This window comes from Meleagris gallopavo, chromosome 6, assembly GCF_905368555.1.
Source record: "Meleagris gallopavo chromosome 6, MGAL_WU_HG_1.1, whole genome shotgun sequence".
NCBI classification, from domain to species: domain Eukaryota; kingdom Metazoa; phylum Chordata; class Aves; order Galliformes; family Phasianidae; genus Meleagris; species Meleagris gallopavo.
Genome location: NC_139409.1, coordinates 24,253,524 through 24,280,197, shown reverse-complemented (window position 1 = coordinate 24,280,197; position 26,674 = coordinate 24,253,524). Strand labels below are relative to the sequence as shown.

The 26,674-nt window shown below is 39.8% G+C and overlaps 1 protein-coding gene across 1 annotated transcript; it reads right to left on the bottom strand.

The window, feature by feature from the left end:
* Positions 1-575: 575 nt before the first annotated feature.
* Positions 576-26,553, bottom strand: SDHAF3 (succinate dehydrogenase complex assembly factor 3). Its single transcript, XM_085227483.1, has 2 exons — positions 26,301-26,553; positions 576-1,313 (listed from the first exon to the last, which is right to left on the bottom strand). The coding sequence occupies exons 1-2, from the start codon at positions 26,481-26,483 to the stop codon at positions 1,110-1,112; spliced, it is 387 nt and encodes a 128-aa protein (XP_085083609.1). The 5' UTR covers positions 26,484-26,553; the 3' UTR covers positions 576-1,109.
* Positions 26,554-26,674: the final 121 nt, after the last annotated feature.

Here is a 26,674-nt window from a genome sequence, read left to right as displayed (position 1 = left end):
GTATGGCAGAGACAAGCAGTCTGCTCCCCAGATTTGCCCTTTTAAGAATCAGGCATGAAGCTCTGGCAAACAGCATACTGTTAGAACCCCAGACAGGTAGAAATGTGCTTACATATCAAAGCTGTTATTCCCAAAGTGGAAAGAAATTATGTTGTCTCAAATATTCCATGGGTAACAGACAGCAAACGGTTCAGAAATAGAACAAAACTAATAATATAAAACTCAGTTTGGAATATGAAATGAAAGCTGTCTTTTGCATAGTAAGGGAGGTGTTTTCTTAGCAGATGAAGTAGGATTGTTACTTTTAGTTGCAACAGTGTATTACAATAGGCACGCATGGTCCCGATGACGGTTGATCCATTACCAAAAATCACTGATGTTTGCTACACTGCATTATGAAATGGATAACTTTGGCAACTGAGGTGCTTATAAATTCTGCTCAACATAAAATAACGAGTTGGATGGGACACAAAGCTTTTAAAGACTACTTGAACGCTAACAGATCAAAATAATGAACGGTTTTTAAAAAGGTATGCATCACACGTGTGAATAAAATAATTTCCTTCATAAACCAATGATTTCTTCAAAATCAATTTAATAATGAATTGCATCTTTTATTTTAAAGCACATTTCACAATGAAGAAGAATTAACAACAGTACGTTTCCAATACTGATCATTTATTTCCATTCAAATGAATGCACTTTAGCTCCATACTTTTGTTCTTTGTCTATTGAATCCACATCAGAAAAACAAATGTTAACTGTACCTTCTCCATTACGGCAGAGGATGATGTAAAAATGGAAAGAAGTTTTGCTCTGTCAGTCGATTAAAATTAAAATCTTCTATTTTTAAAACATCAAATTAGTGTTACCAAATTCTTTAAGTCTCCACCTTCCACTAGAAAAACAAAAACATTGCAATTAACATAAAATTGTCATAAGGATTCCATTTTACCAGACATAATTGCATAAAAAGTCAGAGATGCCACCTTCAGACAGGTTATGGCATCAGCAGCAGCCATCATTCCACAGAAATCACATTCTACCCCAGCTGGAAAAGGAAGTTTCAAAATGGTTCTGTATGCATTAAGTCAAATGTTCAGAACCTTTCAGCTTTTGTGTTCTGAGTTTTCAGAAATGGTGTTTTTTTGCTTAGGTTTGGTAGCCTCATCCATCAGCTCCTTCAGCTGCCCAATCTGCTCATCACGGAAGTCATTAAGCTTTTCTTCTGTGAGTTGGATTCCAAACACAGCCTTTTTTCTTGAGCTCTGCTTGTCGTCATTAATTTGCTGCCATATCAGCGCTGCATAGTTCTATGAAGAGAGGATACAAAGGTCACAAAAATGACACGTGTAGGTTTCCTGTCAACTTCTTTTAACACAATTTTACCATACTATCATACTCTTTTACACAACCTATGAAAACCCACTAACACCAAATGACAACAAGTACATTTTTTTTCAGAAAGAACCACACAATCACTGAAGACACAAAGAACAGAGGGTCTTATGAACGTGAGAACTTCTCTTTGCCGTGTTCCTTGTGGACAGACTAAGCTGCACTGCCCCAAGTGAATCTCCCCAATGATCTTCTGAAGGGAAGCACACACACCAGTCAGCGGGATCTTACCTGCTGCTAAGTGTGATACACAGCTACTGAAAGAAAGCAGATAAAACAAAATAGATACGCAGCCAATCTCAAATTGTTACTAACACAGAAAAGCCATCAGTGTTAAAGAATCTCTGCCTTGGAAGCAGTGCCCTTAGCAAAGCACTCCATCACGCGCTGATATGTAGTTCTGTCATTTAAGATTCAGCTTCTATGCAGAAAATGCACCATCTTCTAACTGTACGTGAACTGTAATGCAGAACTCCAGATGAAGTTCAGAAATAAGTTTAAAAACGTAACAGGAGAGGGGAAGGAAGCTTACGTTTGCTCTTTCAGGAATATACCACAAAATCTGGTGATCACAATCTGTAGCAGGCAACGAGAAGGAGCAGCATCTTTGTTTTTGCTTTAGTTTTCCTTAGAACTTACAGACACAGAGTGTAACTATTTATCAATAGCACCTCCTCTAACAGCAGAGCCAAAACAAACCCCTGCTCAGCCTTCTCAAACAAGGAAAATGACTTCTTCCTTTCTTTTTTATTTTACATATAGCTACATCTTCCAAATACAACAAACCTCCTCTGGCAACTGTGATCCAAACCTCCGACAGATCTTCCAAGGGCATCTTATTCCAGTTACAGTTCACACTCTGCTCACAGTACGTGAGAGAGAAGATACAAAGCTGGAGACAGACCAGCCTGCAGGCACAGCAGAGCCACGCTCAGCGCAATGAGGCAGCAGAGGAGAGCAGGAGAGCAGCTGAGCCCAACCATCGGGCTGCCTCAATGCTGCGGCGTGAGATTGAATGATATGGATTCTGTAGCTGTCTGCCACAGAAATTGAGAAAGTATTTGCTGTAATCGATAAAGCGAATCAACCACCTTTTTTTTCTTCCAAGAAGTTCACCATCTGAACTGAATACACAGCTTTCCTCTGTTTTACCAGAATGGCACAGGGATGGGTGACAGCCGAGGTTTTAAAATATCACTCATTAAGGAAAGGGTGTCAGCTTGTTGTTTACAAGGTTTAGAAGAAATCAAACACAAAAATAAAAGCCCCAACTGCCCAAACAAAAGTTCTGCTGCCCGACAGCCAGATGGACAGACTGCCATCCTGCCCAGTACATGCTGACACGCTAGCGTTCACTTGATATGCTGATATGAAATGTTGAACAAAATGTATGATTTAATTATAAGGTAAAATAAAAATTAAATTCCAATCTGCACTGGGAAGAATGGAAACCATCTTCTCTGTCTTCTTTGGCATCCTCCACAACGGTAGGCTTAACGTGTAGAACATTATATGTAGAATATATGTATAATATATGTAGAACATATAGAGCTGATGCCTTCATCTCTTCCAAAACATCATCACTTACAGCCAAATTAATGACAACACTGATCAAACAACATCACTGGGACAGAGCAGAGGCAGCTGCTCATTGGCCTGTTCAACATCTCAGCCAGACATCAAGAAGTGATATCAAATGATTTTAAACCATTCCTCAAGATGATATCTAAAAACAAGCCTAGCCTGGCAGGTCACGCACATCACTCATTGGAAATTAACTCCAAATTGTAGCCTTTCAAATTCTTCTTCTGTTGCAAAATATTACACCTGCTGTAGTGTGAAGAAACAATAATGTGAATGGACAGCACAGCAAGCAATGCCCTCAGCTTGGTTTGCACAGAGACACTGGATTTATGTTTCTACACACATTCAGACAGCTTTCTGTAGCTTACTCTTTTTTTTTTTCCAAAAAAAATCTCACTTTGCTTTGTTTTGTTTTCCATTAAGCTAATTAAGAATCAATTACAGACAAAATATTCCAAGAAGTAGTGTTTAAATGGGGGATATAGCTCATGAAATTCCAAAGCATTAGGACTGTGACCAAATCTGGAGTCTTCAGTACAGCAGAGATATGGACCTGCTGAAGCGTGGCCAGAGGAGGACCACAGTGATTCAGGTCACTGATGTAACACTGCTCCTGTCGGGAGATGCTATCAGATTCACCACACAGCCATGGACATCATCAACATCTGAATGGCAGGAGATCAAACGTTTCAGTTCTGATGCAACAAACAACACTTACATTCAGAAGCTACAATGAGGCCTCTCCAGGAACATCATGCTCCATTTAGATAAAGCACTAGAAATAAGCTATCTTCATAAAACTATGGCTAAGCTATAAATTTATATACAAGAAAAAAAAAACTAATGACAAGCTGATTTATGACAGAAGTCAATGTTTTTTCTTATGTTTTCTTGCTCTAGCATCTAATTCACGACCAAAGCCATAGGTAAGGAGTCCATTAATAAAATGCCTAATATTGAATAGAAGAGGCAGAGCTGTGCAAAATTATAACAGCAAAGATAAGCAAGCCTTCTTTATGTCCTGTATTCACACAGTTTTGCTGGAGGTACAGCTTAAATAAAATCCCAATCCTCCTTGCATGCACACACAAACCTCTACTGCTCAAATTAAGCAAACTGTAAACTCCAGCTCTTGGGTAGTGAGAGGATATGGAGCGGAGTCCCAGCACAGCTCATGCACGCGATGCCAGATTCACTCACCTGCCTCACGAGTTACATTCCATGAGAGCAATTTGGCTAAAAATACTTAGAGATCTGCTTACCGCCTTCAGAAAGCTTGTACAAGCCAGAAAATCTGCGTTTCTTTTACTTTTCAAGTTTCAGACATTCTTGATGTTTTCTCTTAATAATAGAGAAGCTAAAGATAGAAAGTTACGCAGAAGTCAGTGCGTTAAATATGTGTTAAATACGTAAGTTTACTCAGAGGTTTGCTATGTACAGAACCATGAACACTTATAAAACAGACCGGGTACCTTGTAAGACCAAGTCCAAGACAAGTCCAAGAGCAGGGAGCACCTGAAAATCCATCCCACCACTGAAGACATCTCATGCCCCAAAAGTAAATGCAGGTTGAACAAAATCCTATATTTTCTAATTAAAGACGAAACAGTAATCAATGAGGAGCTGTAACCACAAGCTGCACGAAGAACAAATTCTACCACTTGCAACGGGATTTTGTAAAACTGATGAATGTTACTTGTCTAATAGAAACTAAACATGCAGACTCGGGCTGTGTGGGGTGACACGCTTCTTCTTCAGCACACAACAGCCTGATAAACAGTCCTTCAGACATGTGGGTCTCATCACTACATTCCTTGCTCTCACTGACTTCAAACAACTTTCCTGCTTTCTTGTGGTAAAAAGAATGTGTTTATTAGTTGGACTATTTTTTGAAAGAAAAAAGACAAAAAAAATCTTTTATCCTTGAATGAATCTGTAATCCCTCCTCGGGAGTCTGTTTCCTGTTTGGGAACCCTGCTGAGGTCAGACTCAGCAACACCCTCAAGTGAAACACGTGACCAACAAACTCTCAGTTCCTTTTTATCTTCAGAAAAGTTTGAATTACATGGCATTTTCACTTCTGAGGGTGAAAGACCGCGTCACCATTTCTAATGCAAAGGGCTAAAACAGATTTCCGCAGTACAAAGTCATGGGGTTGTAAAGACTGGAAACAACCAGAAAATGTCAAAAGTTTTCTAAAACTTCACCAGGAAGGAAAAGCCAAGAGAACTTTAAGAACATCACGTTTTCCCAAGAGATTCGGGACGGATGCTAAACCAACCAAAACTTCAGGGCAGTGACCACAGTAGCGCAGGGATGTGCATACTGCAGCCACAATGAACTGGTACCATATGAGGTTGGTTTTTTTGGTTGCTTGCTCGTTTGCAGATTGGAAGGAGAGAATGAAAAATTGTTCAGCTAAAATGGAGCCAGGGAATGTAATTATGTACTACTTAGTAATCAGCAAGGAGAATTATTATTTGATCAGGAAGGTACAAATGGACTCCTTTTTTAACACAGTTTACTAATATTGTTAAACTGGAAGAAATGACATTTATTTAGAGAAATGTGAAAAAAGTTCAAGAACCAATTCAGCTTCGCTTACAGCTTAAATGATATGCTATTTTAATTTCCTTTCTCATATAAGACTTATGAGATCACAATACGAGGTAAAAGTGGAAAGTTTGTGGCTTGACCATCAAGGTAAGTATGCATCAATTACCCCATTAGAGTATATCAGAGTGACTTAGCTGTCATCTGTGGAAGAACGATCTGTGATTAATCATTTCTTTCTGGACGTAGAATACCAACATAAGTTTTATGTATCAAAGCCAAAACTTAGGTATCTAAAAGCTTTTTGCATCATCTGGTAGCAGCCACAGTCTTTAAGATCATCCCCACTTATGTTAATAAGCTTCATCTCAGGTCTTAAAGAGAAAAATTGAGCTCATTCTAGTGAAGGAGAAAGGAATATTCAGCACACAAGGACCATGAGGATGATCCAAGGGCTGGAGCATCTCTCCTAAGAGGACCAGATGAAGGAACTGGGTTTGTTCAGCCTGCAAAAGAGAAGACTGCGTGGAAACCTCATCGCAGCCTTCCAGTATTTAAAGGGAGTTTATAAACAGGAGGGAAATAAACTTTTTACATGGGCATACAGTGATAGGATGAGAGGGAATGGTTTTAAACTAAAGAAGGGGAGACTCAGATTAGATGTCACAGGGAAGATTATTACTGAGAGAATGGTGAGGTGCTGGAACAGGCTGCCCAGAGAGGCTGTGGATGCCTCATCTCTGGAGGTGCTTAAGGCCAGGCAGGATGGGGCCCCAGGCAATGTGACCTAGCACTTGATCTAGCAGCTGGCAGCCCTGCCTGTAGCGGGGGGGGCTGGAACTCGAGGATGCTTGAGGTCCCTTACAACCCAAGCCATTCTATGATTCTATGATTTTGTGACATGCTGGACAGAAAAACTCCTAAGAAGAAATAAATTGACAATTCAGTTCTGAAAATAGATCAAACTGAAATGTAAACACAGCACAGGAAATGGAACAGGAAGAACAGACTGGAAGTAAGACCAAAGAGATGGTCACAAAACTGAGTTCCAGTGGCTTGCCAAGCTCCTATGATGCTCCTCTCTTCCTATGGACAGGCTGCAAAATTCAATCTGTAAGTTCCCCTTAAAATAAGTCATAAAAGAATGAAAGGGAAGAAAAAAAACAAAAAAAAACCACCCTTTTCTGAAGCACATACCAATGTTTAGAAGGCTCTTTAAATTGGTGCTAGACACAAAAATACTTGGAAGAGAAATACATCAAAACCTCATTGAATTTAATAGCATAAACTGAAGAACAGAACACATACCAAAAAAAATTCAGTCTAGACTTTCTCTGTAAGAATTACAGAAATTACACTGTTACTATTGACAAACTCTAAGGCTGCTGTGACGGGACAAATAAGCAAAGGACCAGAGAAGTCACACTTCTTTCATGAATACTGTTTCACATTTTTATACAAATCCTACTAAATCCTCAGCAATGTGAAAGATGCTTATTTATCCACCCAGATTTGATTTCACACTTCACACAGTGCATGGCAGCTCTCCTCTCCTGCGGTCCTGTGCACTTTCCTCTACTGCTGGTATTTTGTTTGGCAACTCTTGTGCTACAGCCTCGCAGAAGAGTCAAGGATTCCTCACAGGCTGTTCATTTAAAGCGGGGCAAGGGATAAGACCTGAAATGATAGCATCAATACATTTTTTTTAGGAATGTAGCTTGTTCAGTACACTGGTTATACTGCAGTATTTCTGTTTAAATCTTAAGCTAGAAAATCTTGGCAAAATGCTTTACTGCAGCTCACTCCAAGACAAATATCAGCAATAAGAACAGACATTTTAGGTTAAAGAAAACTACGTTCTGTTTTAGAACTATAATCACACAACCACAATTAAAGCACACAATAGAAACATCATCAATTCTTCAAAGAGGACAAGCACCTTAAATTTGCTGTTATTTCTTTGAGAAGTACCCGATTTTCAAAGAAGACAATTATTTCATATCTAGGTATTTACAAAAGCAAAATAAAGCCTGTTTCCAAGACAACCACATCAGTTTCCAGACTGCTAGCTGCAGAAGATTAAATATCCCAATTGATGATACTACTGAAAGGCCTTCCATGCATGTTCTATTCAATTTATACCCAATGATGCATAAGCATACATACAGAAACTTGGTACCCTTATTTTTACTTATATTCCTATATGCTTATTAGAGCCAAAACTTTAAGCGAACAGAACAGCAATAAAAAATCTCAAGTATAAACAAAAAGTTCATCTGCAAATAGGTGCCTTGCATTGATTTCAATGACACAAATAACATTTCTGCTGAGGGCGCACTGAATTTTTCACTGCAATGGACCCGCAGAAGAATAATGCGATTGAATGAATCAGGTAAAACCTCATGGGCAATATTTAACAAGCAGACCAGAAGGTTATTAGCATAAATGTCAGACCCGTCCCTCAGGATGGACAGAAGCATCCCCAGTTTCAGCTGAACATACTCTATACTCCCTGTTCCAAAGCAAATTTGGCAACTGCAAATCACAGAATCAAGGAATCAGTAAGGTTGGAAAAAACCACTAAGATCATCAAGTCCAACCTCAACCCATCGCCACCGTACCCACTGACCATGGCCCTCAGTGCCACATCCACACGTTTCTTCAAAACCTCCGGGGACAGCGCCTCCAGCACCTCCCTCAGTAACACAGGCTGACGTACAGCCTGCTGCAGTACTTAAGGCAGACAAGCAATGGGTCGTGGAAGACTATTGACTCACCTTTCCAACAAAATGGCACACACACATTGCAAGGTGTGTTCTTCACACAGCCCAGTGAAGGTGACTAGCTGTCAATAAAAGAAAGCCTACGTATAGGGGGGCTCCTGTGCTTTCAAGAATAAAAAACATATTGCTGCTGGGAAACACAGGTGAATCCTTATGGGGTGTTACTTAAACAAGCATGTCATCCAGTCTAGGAATTTTTAAGTTCTACTCTGAAGAAATAACTCCGCGTAGTTAACCAAAATCATCCAGTTAAAATGCAGTCCTTGTTGTTTTTAAATAGCAGCAATACATCGTTTCTATGAAAACAAATGCATGCTGATAAAATATTTTCCTTAAAGCAACTGACAACATACTGGTTTATATCTGTAAAATCGCACTGCAGTAAAGACAATTTATTCACACTACTGATGTGTACTCATTAAAAGGCAAAAGGATTAACCCACTAGTCTCTGCTACACTCTGGGCAAGTTCTTCTCACGTTCTTGCTGCTGAGCACCAAAGGATGCTAGATGACACTCACGTTTTAGATAAGAAATACACTTTGTACATACATAAACTTACTTCCATTAAATAAATTGTTTCAAAAATCTTTTATACTCTCTAATAGAACATACCACAGCACTTCCTTCCTTTTTGTTTTACAGCTCTCAAAATTGTAATGGAAGGTCCTTGCTCTGCTTTATTTTCCTAAATTATGGCAATATAGCAAGCATGCAGCCAGAAAGTCTTCTGATATAATAGTGCAGACAAAAAAGGGCAGAGAAATTAAGTTGCCATTCTAAACATAACCCTAATATTGTGCTGGGGCTTTTTCCTGTTTGTTTGGTTTTTTCCTGTTTCTAGAGATCGAGAAACTCTGAAGCCTACAACTCTAACCTGGTTTTTAACTTGTTCTGAACTATTTCAGAAATTGCAGAATTTTTCAGTGAAGAAAGCAAATGCAGCATCAGTATATTTGAGAGCTGCTGTAAAAGAGTAGAGCTGCATCTCTACTATGTCAAAACCTCCAGATTTGGGGAATAAAAAAAAAACACTGTGATCATCTACAAGCCACTCTCTATCTTTCTAACCAAAGAGCATCTTTCACATTACAGCAAGTAAGGGCTGAGCTGTCACAGAAGAGCAAAAGATTGGAAAGACGAAGTACAAAAGGAGCAAGAAAATTTCACTGATCATGGAATCACAGAATATCCAGAGTTGGAATGGACACACAGGGATCACTGAGTCCAACTCCTGACCTGCTGAACAAGTTTCCAAATTGAAGAAAGTACCTGTAGAGAGAACTAATTTGAAAGCACCTCTGAAAAACTCCATAAAATATTCTCTACTGCTCTTGGGAAAATCAAATATATATCAAATTCAAGCCCGAACACATTGTCCTATAATCTCTGTATAACACATACTTCAAAATGAACTCATCCAAATCTTGTTTTATTGTTTCTTATTTGTTTCTGCTCATGTACAAGGTGTTCTTAACATGAGAGATGCCTTCCTTTGAATTATTAAATGAGACAAAAAACAAGCTACGGAAACCAAGTAAGTCAAATAGGGTTGTATGTACTTTGAGATGAATGAACATTCAGCCAAGAAAACCTTAAGCTTTCACAACAATAATTCAGACTGCCTGCTTACTGCCTGCTTACTCCAAAAAGTTGTCACGCACTTGGTATTGCAGAACTGGAACATAAGTTAATTTGCTTTACAATTTAAAAGATCTTTAAAAATAAGTGAAAACATCAAGGCAACATTTCACAAAAGCAAATACACCATGCTGAGATCGCTCAGACTGGCTTAGATCTGCTCTGTGGCTGCCAACTTCCCAGGTGCTTCAACAGCCGAGCGCTATGTTGTTCAGCTTTGGGTAAAGTATTGACATTTGGAGCAAGAACAGCTTCCCTGTATGGATGATAGCAGAAATGGGAAGTGCAGCACATCGGTTCTATCTGTGCACTGAAATTCCTGAGATAAAGTACCTCTGCTCTGACTTAAGAAGTACTATTTAATCATTTTATATGGCACATCTGCATCTGTTCAAATGCTCTCTCCACATTAATATGAAGATTTTTTTTCATTAGTGTGAATGATAAACTGCTGCATTTTTTTATTTGTGCCTTATTGGGAAACACATCCTTCTACTGTGTACAATGACCTGGAAGAGAGGAGTTTTCAAACTGACTACATATCAAGTTCTAGAAAAATCTCTATCTGCCATCCACTGGGAATGTGAATAACCTTGCTCAAGGTTTCTACCATTCAGAGAATATTTAAGCTACTGAGATATCTCAATTTGTGTTTCAAGACTTCTCAACATCAAGGAATTATCTCAGCTTACATTAGCATGGCTTTACAATGTCTCTGAAGCTGTTTAAAACAATACAACGCTGTTCTAACAATAAGAACTTGAAGTATTTTTGAGCTGCCTATACATCAATGACTTTCACTTGCTAATCAAGAAAAAAAATGGAAAAGATCTTGTGCACATCTGCTCACAAGTAGGCAGTTCCATTGTAATCACAATGACTTCTTGTCTCTCATTCTCCACTCTGTACAAAGACCTTCAGAGTCACCTATTTAACTTAAACTCCCAGCTGCTTTTTAGACACAGGATTCACTATAGAGTTAGACCAAGACAGCTAATGGGAAAAACTCTCAACTAAGTTACCTGAAGACACTAGTAAATAATCTCAAATAACATTTGCATTATCTACAATGCAGAGCTGCTTACCTTTGAAACATACTAACAATAACTTAGGGTGTTTTAATTAGTAGTGTTTTAATAGATCTAGTCTAAAAAGTCCAGGTTTTTTATATTTTATTCAGTTAAATATGATTTATGCTACAGAAAGTAAGCTATTTTATTAGAAGTAAGCTGTACTAGGCCTATAAAGCTATTATACAGGTTTGTATGCATGTGCTTGTGCATCTTTTTTTTTTTTCCTACAGAAGAGCAATGGATCATCTGCATTCTACTGCATTCATTTATGAGAAAAATCCAAAACAGATCTCCTTGTAACTGCTTGTTATATCCATTGTAAAAGTGACTTCAAAAACAATAGGTTTGCAAAAAAAAAAAAAAAAAAAAAAATTTCCTTGCAGAATGCAGCACAGTGTTTTATTGCATTCGGTGTGTGTAGAATTGGCCTGGAAAAGTTCTGCCACTGGTGCTGTCAAGATTATCACATCTATCTGAAATATCATCTTCCCTCCACAACACTGCCTACAAGTAGGCTATTCACAAATGAAAACAAACAGTAAAGTGACATTACTAAGGAAAAAGGAAACCTTTGGCAAGTAACTTAGTTAACATGTGCTTCTGATGGATGCACGGCTCTAGCAAAGGCCCTAATCAGCAAATGGGATGGCTAAATAGCACAAGGGCTCGTGAGAAGTCATCTGGCACAACTGAACAAGAACATCTGAAGGTGAAAAGAAAACATGAAGCCAAATTAATTCAAAGAGCTCATCTGTGCTATTATTTACAATTAAAACCATGAATGCTGTTGCATGCTTTCTGCTAGCCTACTAAATAAATTCAGATGAAGCACTGTTTGATTCCAGTTTAGCCAATGCATCCTAAAACTGTAATGTTGTCAACTAACTGGAACTAAGTCATCGAAATAGCACATTAACCTTCATTTCAGCCACATATGTAATTTATATGACTGATGTTGGTTCCATAACACAGAATCTCACAAATTAAACTAAAGCATACTAAACGTTGTCCAAAAATGCAGCCAACATCCCATCTACACAGTTACATTACATACAAGTTAAACAAACAACTGAGCGAAACCAGGCAGTGTGATTTTCAGTTCTTTGTGCTGTTATTCTTGGATGGCAAACAAGCAATGGGCTGTGGGCTGTACCACAGGGGATGCTGACATGTATCTCCAGAGTTCACGCCTGCACTTCAGTACCAGCCCATCGTGAATGCAGATTTAAATTATGGCTTTCTGGCTTTTATCACTGTCATTAATTCTGTTTAAGCTCCAGAAGCTCCGGGAATTTTCCCAGTTAACACTGGGAAACTGTAAGTTAAATATTTGGTCAGAAATCAGAAGGATAGGTCTATTATTATTATGGTTTGGATGTCAAAAGATCAAGTGTTCTGCACATCACAGTAACACACTTTCAGTAAGCTCTTCAAATAAAAAAGTAGGGATAAAATTGTAACCTTGGAAAAACAAAATAACACCAAGGTTCTGTATCACAAGCAAAAATTAAAGCTTACCTAAAAATTCTATCAAACATCTATTTTTGAACGCTGTGAAGTAAAAGCAGAAATGACTTGCTGCCACTACGTGCTTACACATTACGTGCAATTAATCTCACTAAAGACATGAATATTCTTCTCAGGTAATGGTTAAACATGAATGATTTTACTTAAACAATAAAAAAAAATTGGAAGCTAAAGCTACCTTCCAAGAACTTCCCAAACTATTATCTAATTAGTACAAGATATATCATTTAAATCCCAAATGGAAAAAATGTATTAAAAGCAAGAAGAAACAAATTCTCACCCTCACAAAGCAGCAGAACCTCAGGATTCTGCCAGAGTGTTTTTTCAGTCCAGTGCTTAAGAACATGCAAAAAAATTCCACATCATCTAAGAAAATGAACATTTTATCATTTCCCAATCAAAAGTAATGCAGCTGCTCATTTGAAAACCCAAACGCAACGCAACAAAAACCAACACAAGAATCTTTTTCTGCCACATGAGACAGCATCACAGCAGATGCCAGACTGGGAGAACTACAGGCTGGATCTCACTCGGGCCCTTTGGTCCAAGCAGCCTCGGCTGGATCTCACTTGGACTATGCAGTCAGAGCAGTTTGGGCCACCCATTTAAGCAGAATGCATGTGCAGAGAGTCTGACAGAAGCAACCTCAGCAAAGAGGTGGCCAGAGCACGGGCTGCACGAGGAAGGGTTGAGAGGTCGCACTGCTCAGCCTTCAGAAGAGCAAGCCCAGGGCATGAGTGTGCAAGAAGGGGAATATTTACTTTCAGCTGACTTACTGAAGCCATATCAGAATACCAGCTTTTTGTGAATGTACGTATAATCTAGTTTTTACATTAGGTTTCCATCCAATTCTTCTGCAACAAACTCAAAACTTCATTGGCAGAGATTTCCAGAAAAGAAACAGAGTGCATTTATCATTTTTCTCACTAAAACAGCCATCAAAGCTTTGCTTGTCCAATATGCAAGAGGAAAGAAGAACAAAACCTCCTTTCTAGTTGAAATACAATGCACATTTTGCAACAGCAGCCACAAAGTATCAGATGAATATTTACATGGAATCAAGCACACCTTCAATAACCTCTAAAAGTGTGACGGGATTCTATTTAGCAAGCCAAAATGAAATAGCAAGAAAACTAGCAAGGATTTAACAGATGCCTTCCCTACCTCTGCCAGCAGCATGCTGGAAATGCATTATTTTGTCCAAAATACTCTGTACCAGACACACAGAAATTGTTTAAGCACTGTTTGCCTCACTAACCTGAAAGCTCTTTAGATGAATCTGTTTCCTGGGGTCCTACTCCACAGTCCAGGCAGACAACACCTTGTCATAATCAATTTTGCTCCTCCAGCTTCACTCACCACCCTCTGATCTGCCACCTTCCAGCCTAAAGCATCTCAGTGTCCTGTCACTACGGCTGTGCCACCACCAACTCAGGGGAAAACAAGGTAGCGGTCACATCCTTGTTTGGATCAATTCATTAGTAAAATCTTATTTCAGATCTTGAGTTTTGAGATACTGACAACATCTGCTGTTTGATGAACACATCCCAGTATGTCTTTCTTAGCAGACAGGCCGACAACTTGGCCATCTTCTCAACATGTCTCTGAAGATTTTGTAGGGGTGCGTCTTATTAACATTCACTGAGTGTTGTGTTTCTAAGTCATTGCCTTGTTACAGGTTTTCAGCAATCCTGATACAGACATCTTTCTGCCACACAGCATCCCTCCAGTGACACTTCTCAAGTCCCAAGGCTTCTAGTCACCACAATATATTCATTATTTCGTTAAAACTCTTCACATCATGGCTCTCCAACTCTTACAGCAACTCACCACAACGGCTGATAAAAAGCTCACCGCTATGCTTCGCTGCCAACAACCAACTGAATTTAAAAATTCAAGAGGTCAAGCAAACAACTGGATATCATATTCTTCTGCCAGACACCTTCAAACGAATTCTACACATTAAAACAAATGCAATCTACAGTATATGAAGTAACTACACAGAGCAAGACAAGAAATTTCAGCACAAAGAACAAAGCAATGTGCTGGTACCGTGGCCTAACGCTGACCTATGCTTTCCACGTGATGCTTAAGGTGAAGCAAGACTTGAGGTGTCTTCACAGCTCCAATGAGGACTCCCTCCCTGCTCCCACAGCAGCAGATTCCTGTGGCTGGAAAGCAGAGAGCTGCATTGCAAAGGAATTCCACTTCTGTGAGCACCCAATGTGTAGATGAGGCATGTTCAGGAATAGGGGCACACTGGGTCCTTTCATCAGACTAAGAACATTTGGTAGAAAATGTATTAGTGATCTAGACAACAAGATGAGAACTTAGAAAGAATGGCTGGCACAGGAAAAAGAAATAAAGAACAAAATGCAATACAGTATGCCAAAAACATGCATCTGTTATGGAAGAAGAAAGCATTTAGCTAATAAACGTGCCAGAGAAAGGCTTAAAGAGGAAGAAGAGAAGAAAACCAATTACACTCAACTGTTTGATCACAAGACAATGAGTAAAACATTTTGAAGAACTCCAAGAACTTTCCAGCTCCGTGAAAAAAGGGACTCTTACCATGTCAATGTCTGTCAGAAGCATAGTTACACACCAGCAGCTATTAAGTACCTCAAATTTGGTTAGGATTTTTTCACTTCAATATAGCAGCAGCTAGTGCAGGGTGTTTATGTCAGAATAGTTTGCTGTAGCAGGTTTGACTCATCTACAGATCCAGCTGGGAGATGTAATCTGAGTAATGTGAGGGAGGTAGGAGCAGATTATGAGAGGTATCTCCACAGAGAGATAAGACACGTTTCTCAAATGGAGAAAAACCAACAATGGGCTTCAGAAAAGCAAATTTCAGCACAATCAGGAGTCAGCAGGTAGAATGCCGGGGAAACACAAAGACGGATAAAAGAATGGTGCTCGTCTCCTCTTGTCTGAAGGGATCAGAGGGTCACCACCAAACATGGCAAACTACCTGGGTAGGTACCAGCTTTTGCTGCTGGAGTAACAAACTACTCTGATGCAAATCAAAACCAGAAAACACCACTAAATATGATTATGGCCGCAGAAGGTAGAAAATGCGATATAATTTTTGAATTAAAAAGCCTTCGCACAATCTTAGCAGTATTTTAATGAATGTATAGTTTTCAATAAATAACAAGAATTCAAGCTGTGAAAATTCTAACTAATTTATACTAGAAAATTCAAAATCCTACTAGTTTCTAGTAGATAAACATGCCTTATAAATTTAGGTATTTGCTGCCATCATGTGTACACTTCAAAAACTGCAGTCTTATGAAGGATAATCACTTCTGATGTATCACCGAAGTCTAAATCGGCTATCAATCTACAAGTGAGGGCACTACTGACAGAAGTCAGAAGGTGACAAAGCCTCAAAGATTGCTAATGTAGTACAAATTCTTTCATCAAGGCAGACTATACAGATGGTATTACTACACCTCAAACAGCAAACAAACTCAAGTCAATTACATAGCCCATATGCCTTCCACTGCGCAACTGAAAAAGGCATAAGATTGATTAAGAGCCAAGTGGCATTTTGTGGTCTACAGAAAACAAACCAGTTGCTCTGATTTATTCTATGCAGATTTTAATACTACCGACACTATTCAGTATCTTCAGTCACGACAGCTCCAAAGAAGCAATAGTCATGGGGAGTTGTCTTAAGTTCCCACCCTTTCATCATCCTCCTTCTGGTTCAGATTCAGAAAAGAAAAATGTAAAAAGAATAAAGAGATAATATTGCAATGACATAATCACCTGTTAATTTCCTCTAATTCATGGATAAGAATAATTCAGGAAGGAAAAAAAGCATAAAATTAGTATATTAATTTTGTATCATTCGGGAAATCACAAGGGAACGTGCATCTACTTTGGGAAATGGTTTTAAGCTAAAATAGGGGATAGTTCTATTGGATACAAAGGAAATGTTTTTTACGATAAAGGTAGTGAGGCACTGACACAGGTTGCTCAGAGAGGTGGGGGATGCTCCATCCCTGGAGACGGTCAAGGTCCGGCTGGACCACGCTTTGGGCAATCTATCTAGCTGTAGGTGTCCCTGTTCACTGCAGGGGGATTGGACTAGGTGACCTTTAAGGACCCCTTCAACTCAAATGATTCTATGATTCTACTGCACTAGCCATTCTTGAAAGATAGGTACAAGATCAACATGGAGGGTTAGCCTGGTAAGGTAAAAAGTGCATCATGCTGACTTTTGCCTTTGTCTGCTCTGTCTCTCACCAGTATCTCTGCAACAAGAAATGACCATATCATCAGCATTCAAATTCCACACATATCACTAAGCCTAAAAATAAAACTCAGTAAAGTCTGTTTGTAGTATTACTTGTAACTAACTTCTAGTATAATGAACAGTTCATTTGAAAAATCTCACTGACATTAACTTCTGGAAATGACCTTTAAGAATCAATTAATTCAAATGTTGTCAGACCCTAAGATCAAATAAATATTTCATATCATATCCTTCAAAAAAATATAGTTTTTAATTAGCAACTTCCAGACACAGAAATAAAAATGTTTTGCCAGAAATTTGCTGTTCAGTGTATTCCAGGAGTGAGCTGCATTATGAATAGTAGAATATCAATTAGAAGACGTATAGTACACAGAATCAGCTTCAGTCTTAAAACACACAAAGCTTTTGGCATTGTGAAAGACAGCAAAAACAAAACAAAGATTGATAAAGATGCTGCAAAAGACAAGATTATAAAGTTTGGTGTCTTGTCAAAACTGACACTAAGAGTAAACCGTATAAGGGAGCTTTGATGAGTCCAAACATATCAGCTACACATTTAGATGTGCTGTACAAGTTCAGGGCTCTAAATCTCCTCCCATCTGTACAGAACGACTTGTGCAGACACCTCGTATGATGCTGAAATGTGAAAAAACAATTCTGACAGAAATATTTAGATATGTTCCAGATTCCATTTTAATTCACAGAAAAAATATCAATTTTGTGTCTGCGAACGAACAGAACAGAAAAGCATATCCATACAGTACATGCAATTACAGCACTCATAATATTACTGCAGTAATTACAAAATATAGTACTTGACAGCACTTGTGGAAAGTTGGCAGTGTTTATACAATGTTGACAGTGGAAATGCGCTGAAAACATAGTAACACCTACCACGCTTATAGACACTACAATCTGGCAGTATTCAAACAAGTGCCAAACAAATGCTAGGAGGAATGTATCAATTAAACATAAACAATGAGAAATTCTTATAAATTTACAAATACAGTTTAAACCTGGTTTTCTCTTCAACCTGCTACAGTCTTAAAATACAAGTCCAAAAGACTGGTGGATGTGTTATTGAGGTATTTTCTCCATCTGCAAACTGAACCTGGTAAGGATTTCTAGACCTGTATCAAATTAAAACTTTTGAAATGTCTGTCACAAAACATTGATAAAGTAGAAACAGCTTAATTTGCAGCAATTAAATAAACTGCTGGAGTCAGAGAGTACAATCTGAATGCATACCATTAATATAACTGTCCCCTGATTATTATAACTTCAATATAAAAAAAAGAAATCTGGAGGCTCTCAGAGTTACGTGCTGTAAAAGTACATAATTTGAATCCTTAGGCTTTTTATTTCCTAAGTTTCAACCACATACACAAGTATTACAATGCTTCACATACCACAGTTATGAATACGCTGTGCTTCCCTTGGCTTAGACAGAATTTTATACCACCACTAGATGGAAACCTGAATTACCTTTTAAAATCACAATTCTGCAAACATCCCATTCCTGCGCATGCAGCTACAGTGTCTGACATTTTTGCCATGTTCTTATTCAGACGTCTAATCACAAGCTGGCTGATACAAAGCTGGATTTACCAAAAAAGTTTCCACGAGCAGGTAGCCACAGAACTTCCTCTGATGCATATGAGTCTGCAAGCATTAACATAAACATCCCTGCTCATCTCCCAGGCCAGTGCTATTGAATGCAAGGAGTGAACTATATGCATATTAGAGATTCAACCTGCTTATACAGCAATCTCAGCTTCTCTATCAAAGTTATAATTAATAAAACTTCCCATACAGTTCAGGCTTAATTAATCCCACACAAAATATCAAAGGCACTGCATATAATTTGCGAATGCATACAATGACCAAATTATCTAAAATTTATAAAACTATTTGCATACCACATATTTATACTAAGTTCCACCACTTCAGTGGCATTTATTCCACAATTTACAATAACCTGAGGTGACTGGGAGCCATGACCATCTGCTGTGTCCCCAGTAATTCACACAGTGCTTCTTGCTGTGTCAAAACAGTTGCAAATAAAAACTGCTTCTAGCAGACTGACACATGTATCAGGACAGCCACTGCACCAGCTACATGTACAGACACAACAACACGTATCATCACAGAACTACAGAATGGTTTGAGTTGAAACAGACCTTAATGATCATCTAGTTCCAACATCCTCCTGTAGACAGGGCTGCCACTCACCAGCTCAGGCTGCCTAGAGCCTCATCCAGCCTGGACTTGAACACATCTAGGGATGGGGATCCACAGCTTCAATGGGCAGCCTGTGCCTGTGCCACACCATCTTCTGAGTGAAGAATTTCTTCCTAACATCCAATCTAAATCTCCCCTCTCCTAGCTTAAATCTGCTCTCCCTCGTCCTATTATTATCAGACTGTGTAAAAAGTCAGTTTATAAGCTCCCTCTAAGTACTGGAAGGCTGCAGTGAGGTTTCTCTGGAGCCTTCTCTTCTCCAGGCTAAACAAGCCCAGTTCCCTCAGCCTCTCTTCATAGGAGAGAGAGGTGCTTCAGTCCTCTGATAATTTTTGTGGCTCTCCTCTGGATCCACTCCAACATCTATGCTATGGACACCAGGCCTGGACACAGTACTCCAGACGGGACCTTGCAAGGGCAGAATAGAGGTGAACAATCACATCTCTCTCCCTGCTGGCCACTCTTCCTTTGATGTGGCCCAAGATACTGCTAGCCTTCCAGGCTGCAATTGCACACTGCTGGCTCATGTCCAGCTTTTCATCCACCAGAACCTCTCAATTCCTTCTCAGGACGACTGCTCTCAATGAGTTCTTCTCCCTGAGTCTGTACTCATACCTGCAAGCACAAAATCTTGAACTTGCCCTTGCTGAATCTCATTCAGTTCACGTTGGCCCACATCTCAAGTTTGTCCAGATCCCTCTGGATGGCATCCTTTCCTTCTGCCATACCAGCTGCACCACTCAACTTCATGTCATCAGCAAACTTGCTGAAGATGCACTCAATCCCACTATCCATTCCACTGTTAAAGATGTTGAAGAGCACCAGTTCCAAGACTGACCCCTGAGGGACACCACTAGTGAATGGCCTCCACCTGGACATGGAGCCTTTGACAACAACCCTCTGGCTATGATCATATAACCAATTCCTTGTCCATTGAATAGTTTACTCTTTAAATCTATATCTTTTCACCTTAGAGATAAGGTTCTGGTGTGGGACCAATGTCAAAAGCCTTGCACAAGTCCAGGTAGATGACATCAGTTGCTCTCTCTTTGTCCACTGATGCTGTCACTTTGTCCACTGTTTCTTAAATGAGTGCCACGTTTCCCTTATTCCAGTCACCAGGAACTTCACTCAACAGTTATGACTTTTACAAAAACGATGGAGAGTGGCTTGGCAACCACATCTGCCAGTTCCTTCAGAACCCTGAGATACATGTTACCTGTTGTATAACTGGCATGGTAACATGATAGAAGCATTAAGAATACCAGTGTCGAAGTTTATGAATTTGGAAAATACAACAAAGGTCTAAAACAAAATCTCAGTTTTGCCTTTAAGTTTTACTTTCCATTAAGTCCAGTCCATACTATTACTGAAACAGGAAAAAAAAGAAGAAAAAAAAAAAAAAAAAGTGGTATATTTCCATACAAGTTAAACTGAGCAGCTTAACCAAATGGTGTACCACACCAACCCAGAGCCACAAACACACAAGGAACTGCTGGTGTCAGAGTGGGCAGAGGAATCTGATGGAGAAAACAGTGTTCTCTAGCTGATAAGTAAGTACTCAATGCTCATTCCCATGAGGTGCAGACCCCACACATGCCAGGCCTTCTCTGCATCAGAAAACCCCCAGGCTGTTGGAGCCTTAGCAAAAGAGAAGTGGGCTCCCACTCCTGCTTCTAATCCTACACTTGAAGGAGCACTGGAAGGATGGGAGTAAAGCCAAGGAATTTCATTACCAAGAAATGTTGCTATAGGGATTCATTTTGGTTCTTCGGCTATTTGGTTTTCTTGTTGGTTTTTTGTTGCTTTTTGGTTGTTGGGTTTTTTGTTTGTTTGCTTTTTTTTTTTTTTTTTTTGTCAGAGAGATCTTTGCACATAATAGTTGGTTCAGGGAGCTCACCAAACCCTGGGTGCCCCAAGGAAGAGCTGCCATCTTACACAGGCAGACTTCAGATCTGGCTCCAGAACAGGTCACTCCATGTGCAAGGTCAGGGCAGCAGGATGATTCCCTGCATCTGGCCATGTTCAAATCCCACATGTTCTTTCATTTATCAGCCATAAGTATTTAGCTTTCAGAAAAGTGAGAAATTCCTTCCTGCTTCTTGAGAGATATCAAAGAAAATAAAGGAAACTGCCTCCAATTCAGTGCTTACAAATTAAGACTTGTTGGCTACCCTAAGCAGTAGCTAAATATGTAAGTCTCAATAGGAATTTACTCTTAATAAGAAGGTTTTCACCCAGATAGTCATAAAAAATACTAAAAGCAAATTCCAATGTATCCGGTAATGTTACAATGAAATATTACTCTTAAATCCTATTTCACAATTTTCATTAAAGTCATAAAATGGCAAAAACCTTATAGCCATATTTCACTTCCAAAAAGTGAACGTACTTCTTTGTCAGGCAAAGAGAAAATCAGTCATATAATGTACTTTACAGAAACTTACAGCATAATACAGAAAGTTAGCAGCAGTTGCAGACTTAAACAGCCCATACACTTGCTGAAAAGACAACCCACATTCCACTCCTGTCCCAGTCTGATTCCAGTACTGGCAACAGCTTCCTCGTCTGCCCGGTCAATCTGTTTGGTCATTTGCTCTTCAAATTCTCATTTCAATTTCTCAATTGAATGCCAGAAGCTTAAAAATAAATCAAGAAGGGGGAAGGAAGCTCACACTAGCCAAAAGAAATAAGAAGCAAGACACTTATACCCAGTCACCAGCAGAAAGAGATGCATCGTGACAGTTGCGTCCTGAGAGATATTATGGGTCCATGCCATAAATCATTCCAGCAAATCAAACACTGCAAGTGCCAGGCAAAACTGAAAACAAATTTGATGAATGACAATTACTTTTATCATTTCTGATATCACATTAACTAGAAAAATTAGCCATTCTTGAGAGCCTAAGAAACCAGTTCCCCAGACAGAGAGATACAGTTCTATCTTAATTTTGCCAATATAATGCCCAGCCAAATTAAGAAATGAAAAATAGTCACCTTTCTTCTGAGTGCATGACAGCAGATGCCAGCTCCCCAGTCAGTCTCAGTTAATTTGAAAGCTTATAAAAAGACTTTCTGAGTGAAAAAAGGCCAAAGCATTTCAAAGGCAATTTATTCTCTCTCTCTGATGTGAGAAAATGTCATGTAATTCTGCAGAATGATTTCTGCTCATCTCAAGATAGTCCAGACCTTCCAATCTACAAGGTCAGACTTTTTAAACAAAGTAAGTATGAAATTACCTATTTCAAAATTAAAAGAAGAATTACGTAAATGATGTAAAACAAATACTTAAATTACCTAGCTGAATATTCTATATTATATCATTTGTAACCTGGAATGAAGCAATCAATATTACCTTAATATTACCTATTCTTATGTAAGCGTTCTCATCAGCTACCATACGATTTAGAAGACTGTTGAACTAATTCACTTACCATATCTGTCAGCATTAATTCAATAGCATTCCAAGGTAATAATCACTATCAATCTAATTATATCAGCCACCTCCTGTAAATGAGTACCAATTATTTTAATTAAAATATTAAATATTTAGAAAATAGGAAGGAGCATATATTAATAATTGATACACTTAATTTGAATCTACCTGAACAGCCATAATTCCTGAACAACAAAGCCTGCTTTCTTTGCAACTCCTTTTAATATTTCCCAGTGGGTCTCAAGAAGCAAAGCATTAATCCAACAGAAATGACAGGAAGAACACAATTTTTATGTTGTTCTACTTTTATACAAATTTGCATATACCTGCAGAGTATTTCTACCAGATCTGATTCACTAAAGAACTCCTCCAAAATATTCAAAACGCACCTTATCTATCTTATAAACTCAAACAAGTCAGTCTGGATTTGCCATAAAATGGCATTTTCCACCAGCAAAAATTGTGATAGAACAATAAATCTCCTCCTTTCTCTATAAAGCAAAAAAAGAGTTATTTTCCCATCTCTGTTAATGGAAACTGATACTGCAGTAATATTAGGGCAGTACAGGAATTCTTCCAGAATCATCCACATGCTGAGACAATACTATCTGGGGGTCTTTTCAACACTTTTTTTCAGTTTAAACTTAATCTAAGAAATCTCTCTTCAGTGTTCTACTTGTGCTTCTGTACACTGTAAGTATGTTCAAAATGACTGCACCCATTGAGAATTAGAAGGTCCATCTGGATCTTCGCTGAGATTTGGGTTCTTCCTTACTGTAGTGTAACAGAACCTAATATTAAAGAACTGCAGCAATTTTAAAAGCTACAATGGCTTGAATGCCCTGTAAAAATAAAGTTGCTCTAATAGTTCTTCTTAATGCATTTAAAAATAAAAGGTTACAGTTTTTCACGTTTCACAAGAAATAAAGAGAATTTGCACAGTTTATTTTCCCAAGTAAACAATCCATGTGTTCAGCTCCCTTAAAACAGCATCACAATTTAAAATAGCATGGTGAAAATGTTGGAAGCAACCCTAATGACTGATTAAAATGGTAAGTAGTTCACTAAATAATTAGTAAATACAGATAAAATATGATGACAACAACCTTACAAACGCAGACTATGTGTTCAAACCAATGACCTTCAACACATCTCATATCTTACTAAGAGCTCAGCTCTATTTCTGTTTTGTAAAACAGCATATTCAGGCACTTTCCCACACACAAGGTCTGACCCTATCCATAAAGCACCACAGAAGTTTTAACAAGAATCACAGAATCATGAAGGTTGGAAAAGACCACTAAGATCATCCAGTCTAACCATCAGCCCGCCACCACCATTAGCGTCTTGTTCTTGCCTAATCCAAGCCTTCTACAGAATACCTCAGCTACCTGGTTCAGGCCTTCAGGGGCCGCAAACCACAACACGCTGTGAGAGGCACAGTCCCAAAGGCCAGAAATGTGAAGGTCTGATTTAGAAATTCCACCCTTGAAACAGATAATAATCTGGGGGAGAAAAATCCCGGAAAGAAACAAAAGATTAAAGGAAAGATGAGAAGAGCCACATTAACCACTTGCTAATACATCCCAGCATCTTGTTAGAAGAAAGGTATATTTGCAAAGTTCTTACTGCTCACGCATTCAAAACAGTTATTAAATTAGTTTCATTTCTTTGAACGTATCATAACTAATAGCAATGCATGCCAGGTTTCAAAATTCACATTCCTTTCCTCATAATTTAATTTTTCCCGGTTTTCTCTGTAATCTACTTCTAAAACATTTTTAAACTGAGAAGTGTGTTCACTATTCGTTCACTTCACAGAAATGGCTAAAAATACCTCAGTGTAAACACCGTTTTTCTTTTAAAAAATATTTTAAGGAAGATTTTACCACTGAAAATAGTAACCTGCAACTTGCCTTTTTAGCTCATGCTAAAACTGGAAACAGTAAAGCAGAAACATTTGAGCACTATCAAATAAATTGCAACTGAGAATTATAATAGCATCAGCCACTTGCAAAGTAGATACCAAATTTCCAATTTCAGCATCAATCAGTTGGTAAGCACCAAATAAAATATACTTCTTCCTTTCCTCTAAGAAGGATACCAGGCAGCACTCTCCCTCCCTTCTTACACCCCAGTGTTGGGTTAATGGATCTGCATTACTCCTTGCATTTTAGCTACTGTATACCTAACAGACAGATGGTTGGGCCAGGTCTCCCCCAGCACCCTTCCATCCATCAGTCTGCAGCTCTGCACACCACCTGTTCTAATCAACTCCCAACACAGAGCAGAGAACAGTATGCAATTTTCCTCCATGGCGAGGAAAATAATTTTGAGAATAAAAAGACAAAAAAACAAACATTTCAGTGAGTATGAAAATTAACTGGAAGCTTAATTGTCTATAAAATCCTAGAATCTTTCGAGTTGGAAGGGACCCTTAAAGATCACTTACTCCGACTCCCCTGAACAAGAAAACCTACAGCTAGATCAGAGGCCTGTGCAGTTTGATCTTGACTGTCTCCAAGGACAGGGCATCCACCACCTCTCTGGGCAACCTGTTCCAGTGCTTCACCATCCTTACTGTGAAAAAACTTATTCTTATGTCCAATCTAAATCTCCCCTTATCCTGTCACAACAGACCTTGCTAAAGAGCCCATCGTCTTCCTTCCTATATTCCCTCTAGATACTGAAAGCTCACTCTCAGGCCTCCCCAGAGCCTTCTGTTCTCCAGGATGAACAGCTTCAGCTCTCTCAGCCTGTCCTTATAGGAGGAGTGTTCCCTCCCTACGATCATTTCTGTGGCCATCCTCCAGATGCACTCCAATAGGTCAATGTCTCTTCTGTACTCAGGACTCCACATCTGGATGCAGTACTCCAGGTGAAGTCTCACAGCTCAGAGCAGAGGGGCAAGAGCACCTCCCTGCTGGCCATGCTTCTTTTATCAGCCCAGGATATGGTTGGCTTTCTGGACTGCAAGGGCACACTACTGGTTCATATAGGTATGTATCTCATCATTTTTTGGATGCTCTAACTGAAATCTCTTTTCCTTCATGGAGTATCTGTAACGTTTCCCTGTTCTGTGGACTTTTTTAGGACTTACTGATCTGTCAGCACCTGACTGCAGCCAGCCACCTGAAGAGTCCCTCCCCTCTGGAACTCGTGAAATGTCACAGAATCACAGAATACTCCAAGTTGGAAAGGATCCTAAGTATCATTGAGCCCAGGTCCTCATTCCACACATAAGCACCCAAAATCCAAACCCTGTGCCTGTGGGCTTTGCGCACTGTTTGAACTCCATCAGGCCTGCTGCCCTAAGAACTGCTCTGTAAAGGCAACAATACCACTCAAAAATGAAATACAAATTCATGTGGAAGCTATTTACGCATGTATATTTAGTTAATTGTAATTATACAACCAGCTACACGTGTAGCTATATATATATATACATATTTATGTAACATATATGCAAATGACACCCCATAATTTCGCATCTGTTTTACACGTACAGCTAGCTAATTATATAATTGTTACATATAGGTGTGCACACAGTTGTGGTCACACGCCTACAAGGCAAAGACAGACCCCCAGCGCTGCCCTAGGCTGCCAGCGGGGCAAGGGAGCGGGGTGCCGTGCCACAAGCACGGGCTGCGGCAGCGCGGGGACTACCGGGCCGGGCACAGCCAGCGAGCGCGGCCGGGGCCGCCAGCGTGCCCAGGCGGCCTGACCCGCCGCAGCCTCCCCCGCCACCCGCGGGGCCGGGCCGGGCAGCCACTGAACGCCGCTTCACCGGGCACTTGCCTCCCATTCCCGCAGGAAGCGCTGTGCCTCCGCGGGCCCCGCGGCCTTGTGCTTCTTGAACTCCTCCTTGACGTAGCGGTCGCCCAGTTCCCGCAAGGCAGGCGGCAGCGCCCGGTGCAGCAGCAGGATCCGCCGGTAGAGGCTCCGTGCGCCGCCCGCCCGCGGCCCAATTGCGCCCGGCATGGCGGCGGCGCCGAAGCCGTCAGGCGGATCCCTAGGGCTGCGCTCCGCCCTCGGCGGAAGGGGCCCGGCACGGGGCGGCCGCGGAAAGCCCCGGGGGTGGCCTCCGGGGGTGGAGGGGAGTGCAATCGGTCCCTGCAACCTCAGGGCTAACTGAAAGTTACAGCATATTCCAAGGGCGTTGTTAAATCCTT

Excerpts from the sequence above, each read along its gene's own strand:
- SDHAF3 (XM_085227483.1), bottom strand. The coding sequence starts at position 26,483 with ATGCCGGGCGCAATTGGGCCGCGGGCGGGCGGCGCACGGAGCCTCTAC. Across the intron at positions 1,314-26,300 it reads GCTTCCTGCGGGAATGGGAG|AACTATGCAGCGCTGATATG; the intron begins GCAAGTGCCCGG and ends CTCTCTTCATAG.